Here is a 7,776-nt window from a genome sequence, read left to right as displayed (position 1 = left end):
GTATTTACTTACTTATATTTTGTTAAGGAGAATTAATGCATTTTAAACATATTTAAGAGATGAAAATCAGGACTAAGATAAAGGAGTAGGCCACAAAACAAAGAAACACAAAGATATTTTTGGATCGTCTTGTGTCATGAGGCCTCAGTGAGATCTCGGCAGTGTAATGAGACACGGGGGGGATGTGGATGGAGGTCTCAGGGAGATGCTGAATGCTTTTATATATACGGTGAGATGCAGGGAGGGGGGAGAACCTGTGTGTCCTCCCTACCTGACACTCCGATCTCCTCTATTGAACTGGCTGAAGGAACCTGATTTAATCAACAGGACAGAGCCTTTTAACAAGACACCTATGGACCTGATTTTAATTTTAGAAGAGGTGGGCATCAGTGATATTATTTCAAAAATAAAATATTCATTTTTTTATTGACACCTTTTCAGTATTGTTTTGTTGGATATTACTCAAGGAGTAAGAAAGTCTGAAAATTATGTGAAAAGATGTAATACTGTTCATCAACTGTTTTGCTGCTATACTGCTCTGTAAATCTATATTTCCTTGAATATCTATCTATCTATATATAGATAGGTATATCTATAATATAGGAAGAAGATATAAACGAAAAACTTATATTGTAATACACTTCAAATGTCCCATAATTTCTCTTCTAATTTCTCTAGTTCTCCTAAAGTATTGCGATATAATCAAGGCACACACACACACACATATATATATATATATATATATATATATATATATATATATACTATGTATATATATATATATATATATATATATATATATATATATATATATATATATATATATATATATATATATATATATATATATATATATATATATATATATGTATGTATATATAGTAAAACATTCTCAATTGCGTTAAAATTAAATAAAATAAAATCTTTATTTAAGTTATAATGTAATATTTTTATTTTATTTTTTTTACTTTCTTTGCACATGATTTTGTGCATTCTCTGCAAAGTGAACTTTCACCTCATCCACAAGGCTCTCTGGAAAATTAAGTGGACAGCCTATTTGCCTTTGGTAACTCAACCCCGCAATGTCACTTAGGGGTTGATTTACTAAAACTGGAGGGTGCTGAATCTGGTGCAGCTCTGCATAGAAACCAATCACCTTCCAGGTTTTATTGCTAAAGCTTAACTGAACAAGCTCAAGTTTAGAAGCTGATTGGCTCCCATGCACAGCTGCACCAGATTTCGCACACACTTTTATTAACTACTTGCCCACCAGCCGCCGTCGTTACACGGCGGCAGGTTGGCTCCCCTGTGCAAATCACCATAGTTGTATGGCGGCTATTTAAGGGCTGTAGGGGGGGGGGGGCGCACACACACCCCGAAGCACGACTACGGAGCTGATGGATGTGGCCGGCGGTCACGATGTCTAGCGGCAACCCGCAATCGCTCCTCAAAGAGCCAGAACTGGGATCTGTCAATGTAAACAGACAGATCCCTGTTATTACAGGGGAGTAGAGAGAGATTCACTGTTCCTAGTGATCAGGAACAGCAATCTCTCTCCTCCTGCAGTCAGTCCCCCCCCCCACACAGTTTTCAAAATTGTTGCTCTTTTTTTGTTTATAGCACAATGCAGAGGTGATCAACATCACATGTTTTGTTGCCCCTGTAAGGAGATGCCGCTGATTGGCTCTCCTTGCCACACACTCTGTCAGTGTGAGGCGAGGAGCGCTGATTATCGGCATCTCCGTTTACATGTGACCGTCTGTGATTGGACGGTTAAAGAGCCTTGAACGTGGCTCTTTACAGAGATTAGGGGCACGCCATGTCCTAGCAACATATATCTCCGTGATGCGCACCCCTGCGGCGAGTGAGAGCGGCTGTTTTGGGACGGCGTCATATGACATCAACCCAGAATAAGCCCCGCACTGCCCCATTGTCATTTGACGGTGGGCGGACAGCAACTGGTTAAAGCTGAATTCCAGGATTTCAGCTCCTTTGTAAAAAGTGACGGCACAACATGAGTAAACTTCCAAGGAGGTGCATGACATCTCCTAGGCTTATTTCTATCATTTACATTTGACAGTTTTATTGCACTCCTGGAGGTTTGGCAATTGCTGTATTGCTGGGAGCCCAACACTGATTCCTTAGGTCTCAGAATTTTAGAGTCAGTGCAGTTGCTATGCCCATCCATCCCCTCCACATGCCCAATCACAGAAGCCTTTGTACTATTTTAACTCATTCCCAAAATACAAAGGGGAGGGGAGGGGCAGGCATAGTTGCTCTGTGTGCCTCTTTTCCCCAAGTCTTACTGTATGCACTGGCAGAGCCATAAACTTGTCAGATATAAATAATAGAGACAAGTTCAGGAGATGTCATGCACCTCCATGAACTTAACGCATAGTGTGCCGTGAATTTTTACAAAGTGGCCTGGAATTCAGCTTTAAATACGTTGGTGAAGTAAACTAAAGTGTTTTTTTGTGTATTTTATCTTATGTAATATTTTTTTTTGTTGGTTTATGTGCTATGGACTGGACACAGCTTAGTTGTTACACTATATAGATACACATTTGTGTATGAGAAGACCTGGATCACAACTGGTGTTCAAATGCACCCCAAAGATGTTCAGTAGGGTTTGAGGTCAGGGCTCTGTACAGAACAGTCAAGTTTTTCCACAGCAAACTAGACAATCCATGTCTTTATGGAGCTGGCTTGGTACTCTGGGACACCATCATACTAGAACAGAAAAAAGATCTCCCCAAACTGTTAACATTATTATTATATATTTAGTTGTAATCACCAGCAGGTTATCCTGGAGGTACCCATTACTTGTAATTCATCAACCACAGAACACGTGTCACTTATTTGTGATGGTAACTAAAATGATGAGTTGTCCTAAACAAGGGTTTCATCTGAAACAGGTTGCTCAGTTCCAGTCCTTGAAGGACAGAACCAGGGGAGGACTGACCATTGGGGCACTCGGGAACTTCCCCATGCCACTAGGGGGCCCCATCAGAGTTGCCAGCCTCAATAAAACCAGGGACAGTATCTAAAAATCTGTGTTTTTAAAAAAATACCAAGATTATAGCTGCCCTGCCTCTCCAGTACCTTTTCAGTGTGTGTATGTGCATACTGTGTGTATATACTGTATGTGTGTATACTGTGTGGCCCCATAATCTCCTATTGCCCGGAGGCCCCATGATTTGTCAGTCCGCCCCTGGACAGAACCCTTATGTAGCCCAGTTAATGTAGTAAGAAAAATGGGGGGGGGGTAATTTGGGTCTGTCTGTTTTATAACCCTGCATTGTATGAGTCCATGAGGACTTTAATGGTGCATTCCTGAACCATAGGAGTTAGGAGCAGAACAACAAGCAGTCTTTGAATGAATGACTTGTATAGTGCTACCTATGTGAACTGAATCGCCTCAGGGCGCTTTCTTGACACCAGTCCATCTGCAGCTTTTTATGTGGTCCTTTAACCTGTAGGGCCTGACACACTTACAACATTGACATACACATATTATGGCTAATTTTTTTGGACAGGGTCTAATTAACCTACCACCATGTCTTTGGAGTGTGGGAGGAAACCCACACAGGCACAGGGAGAACATGCAAACTCCAGGCAGATGGTGTTGTGGTCGGGATTTGAACCAGCAATCCTATTGCTGTTAGGTGAAAGTGCTAACCACTACACCAGCAGACCTCTACAGCAGACCACATTGGTTTTTGTTGCTATGCCGCGTACACACGGTCAAACTGTTTGACGTACTTAGTCCATCATACAATCCGACGGACAATCCGGCGTACTTTCCACTGAACGGACTTGATCACACACGGATACACAAACAGTCCGATGAAAGCTTGCGCGATGACGTACAGCACGTACGACGGGACTAGAAATAGGAAGTCCAAGACACAGCAAAGCCCTGTAAATCCTTTCTGGGCATGCGCCATTCTTAGGCCGCGTACACACGGGCGGACTGTCTGACGGACTTGGTCCGCTGAAACGTGTTTCAGCGGACAATCCGCTCGTGTGTGGGCTTCAGCGGACTTTTTCAGCGGACAGTCTGGCGGACTAAGTCTTTCGGAATTTCCGTAATATTGTCCGTCCAAACTTGGTTTCAGCGGACAGTCCGCTCGTGAGTAGGCTAGTTCGACGGACTAAGTATGGCGCATGCTCAGAAAGGATTTACACGGCCGAAGGTTGCATTGCAGTGTATTGGACGTCGTTTTTCTAGTCCCGTCGTACGTGCCGTACACGTCATTGCGCAAGCTTTCAGCGGACTGTCTGTTCGTCGTGTGTGGTCAAGTCCGTTCATTCAAAAGTAGGACGGACTGTCTGTCGGATTGTCTGACGGACTTAGTTGGACGGATAGTCCGCCCGTGTGTACGCGGCCTTAGTCCGTCGGACTAGCATACTGATGACCGTATTGTCCGCTGAAACCAAAGTACGACGGACAAATTTTTGGAAAAAACGAAATTCTTAGTACTCCGGACTGCACGCTGAAAAAGTCCGCTGAAGCCCACACACGAGCGGATTGTCCGCTGAAATGTGTTTCAACGGACTAAGTACGTCAAACAGTTCGACAGAAAGGGGTCCAGCCTCTCCCAGATAGAAGTAGTTAATTTGTCTTTAAGTCAGCTTGTCACTGGTTGTCCTGTCACTGTTCAGTTTGGAAGATGCTTAATTAATTGCATTTGTATTACAGAAAAGATCCAAGATTTAAGACAAATGTGATTTTAACACCAAAAGGCTTCCCTTCGTCTTTTATTTCTGAAACTTTTTGAGCCTATCCCATTTAATACAATAATAGAAATATTTTAATAGGAGAACAGTGCACCAAAACAAAGCATGGATGATATTGGACTGGCTTCTTGACTTGCGGGGCTGATGTTCTCTGTTCCTGCTACAAACTGTATGTCAGTTTCCTCCTACCATCCCAAGATAGGCCATTAAGTTACAAGGAACAGGATGAATGACCGCACACTGATGCATAATAAGCTCCAGTATCCTTATTGTGTTTTCATTTAAATCATAGCATCACGGCAACACGGTGAGAACATTATAAACGAGTGCTCCTAGCGTGAGACGCGTTATCTTTTCCTGCCCTGTGTTGTTGTGACAGGATGATTATAATGATATTGCAATAACAATATCAGAGTTTATTACGCACTAACGTGTGGACATCCATTCTGTTCCTTGAAGCCTTCTGCTGTGACGAGCCGGACCGGCACCCGTTGTGTGAACCTGAGGACCAGATTGTGGCCAACCTGGAGCAGTGTACGTTATTTGCTATGCCATTAAGTTATTTGTCTTCTGAACAATTGGATAACTGCTGGGGGGGGATTCACTAATTTTCCACAAGGTGCCATTCACGTGGTTTAAGTCTGTGTATGTTCAAATAATGAAGATCACATTTTATAGCGTGCTTTAACTAGATCATATGGTCCATCCATAGTTGCAAAAATAGTTTCCAGAGTCATTCGTCATTCTTTCTTCTTAGTCTTTTCCCATAAACTCTTCAAAGGATTGAGCATCAACTGATCCAGTGACTTCTTTTACCCTGGCTGGTAATATGGAAGGAAAAGGAAATGGTGTGTGGGTATAAATGAGACCTTGCAGTATGTTGCAACATGTCCTCTAAATCAATTTCAGAGCTTGGGGAATCTTCTGAGAGCATCTCAGTTAGTTTCAGGAATATAATGGGCAACATGAAAAATGAAACTTCTCGGCCTCAATTTATTCTGCTTGGCCTGTCTGATCTTGGATGTTCCCAGATCCCTCTATCACTGCTAATTCTTCTTGTCTATGTGGCCACACTGGTCGGGAATCTTCTCATCATTTCACTGGTGGTTACAGACTCCCACCTGCAGACCCCCATGTACTTTCTCCTGGGGAACCTCTCAGTTTTAGACATTCTCACCCCCTCTGTGTCTGCATCTCATTTTTCCTTTGACATCTTTACTGGAAACACAATCATTTCATACTCAACGTGTATTACCCAAGTCTTCTTCTTCATATGGCTTGTCTGTACTGAGGTTTTCCTTCTAGCGGTTATGTCCTACGATCGATATGTCGCCATCTGTCATCCTCTTCATTACACAGCCATGGTAAACATTCTCTTGTGTGTTCAGATGATGTCCAGCATTTGTATCTTCAGCTCTATGTATTCTTTGGTGCACACACTTTCTTTATTAAGACTGGTCTTCTGTGACTCCACAATCATCCCGGGCTTCTTCTGCGAACTCTATCAGCTAATCCAACTGTCATGTTCTGACACATCCCTCAACATCTTACTACTGTCTCTTCTAGGAGTTGCTTTTCCATTTGTTGCGTTTTCTATCACCTTCTTTTCATATGTTTTTATTTTTAAAACCATCTTGAGAATTAAAATGCTGGCGGGGAAATTGAAGGCTTTCTCCACCTGCAGTTCCCACCTCACGGTGGTCTTCATATTTTACAGTGCTTCCTATATCAACTATTTCCACCCCAAAATGAAGGGGTTTCTCATTGACAGACTTCTTTCAGTAACCTATACAATTTTTACCCCTTTCCTAAATCCCGTTATTTACAGCTTGAGAAACAGTGACTTGAAAGGGGCTATCCGTAGAGCAAGAGTCAGGATTGGCTCTAGTCCTTAATAAGGAACATGCAAATCAGTTGAAACTAATGCCGCGTACACAGGGTCGAACTGTTTGACGTACTTAGTCCGTTGAAACACATTTCAGCGGACAATCCGCTCGTGTGTGGGCTTCAGCGGACTTTTTCAGCGTGCAGTCCGGAGTACTAAGAATTTCGGTTTTTCCAAAATTCTGTCCGTCGTACTTTGGTTTCAGTGGACAACACGGTCGTCAGTATGCTATTCCGATGGCCTAAGAATGGCGCATGCCCAGAAAGGATTTACAGGGCTTTGCTGTGTATTGGACTTCCTATTTCTAGTCCCGTCGTACGCGCTGTACACGTCATCGCGCAAGCTTTCGTCGGACTGTTTGTGTATCCGTGTGTGGTCAAGTCCGTTCAGTGGAAAGTACGCCGGATTGTCCGTCGGATTGTATGACGGACTAAGTACGCCATACAGTCCGCCCGTGTGTACGCGGCATAACCAAACATAAAACATGAACTAGGTAGGTTGAAGATCACCAATATCTACAATCATTTTCTTTCACAAGAGTTGTAATATTTGTATGTGGGTGAAAATGAAAAAGTATATCTTAAGTTCATACTGTGTTGTGCATTGTCATTTCATAGGACATTTCCTTGCGAGAAATTTACATAATCTTGAGCTACCAAAAGTAGGAATGAAGCTGTAATAATGGCTGAACACATTGTTAACCTGTTTTTGCTTGGGTGGGGTTAATTTTAATAAATAGGTAATCCATTCCAAGGAATGTCTATCTTTGTAATATGCCTGAACAGGTGAACAAGGTCTATACAGTAGGTATTCAAAAAAAAAAAATATGGTGGGACTTTAACCGGTTCCCGACCAGCGCACGACGATGTACGTCGACAGAATGGCACGGGCAGGCATATTGGCGTACAGGTACGTCCAATCTTCAATGCCGCCCTGCCGTCGGGAGCGCGCCGGCGGTCAGGACCCCCGTGAGTCCGGTCGCGGGACCCACGGACTCGATCGCCGCGGGCATACCCGCGATCGTCTCACGGGACGGCTGAATGGAGGAAATGCCGTGTAAACAGCATTTCTCCATTCTGCCTAGCAACTAGTGACGCTGATCTCTGCTCCATGTGATTGGAGCAGAGATCAGTGTTCACTAAATGAAAGCC

General features: G+C 43.1%; 1 protein-coding gene across 1 annotated transcript; it reads left to right on the top strand.

The window, feature by feature from the left end:
* Positions 1-250: 250 nt before the first annotated feature.
* Positions 251-7,501, top strand: LOC143925311 (olfactory receptor 1C1-like). Its single transcript, XM_077449892.1, has 2 exons — positions 251-379; positions 4,703-7,501. The coding sequence occupies exon 2, from the start codon at positions 5,628-5,630 to the stop codon at positions 6,633-6,635; it is 1,008 nt and encodes a 335-aa protein (XP_077306018.1). The 5' UTR covers positions 251-379; positions 4,703-5,627; the 3' UTR covers positions 6,636-7,501.
* Positions 7,502-7,776: the final 275 nt, after the last annotated feature.

This window comes from Lithobates pipiens, unplaced genomic scaffold, assembly GCF_037356315.1.
Source record: "Lithobates pipiens isolate NorthernLeopardFrog02 unplaced genomic scaffold, aLitPip1_a1.2 Scaffold_22, whole genome shotgun sequence".
In the NCBI taxonomy this organism is placed as follows: Eukaryota; Metazoa; Chordata; class Amphibia; order Anura; family Ranidae; genus Lithobates; species Lithobates pipiens.
The sequence above is the reverse complement of the archived record's forward strand: the minus strand, read 5'-3'. Positions and strand labels throughout refer to the sequence as shown.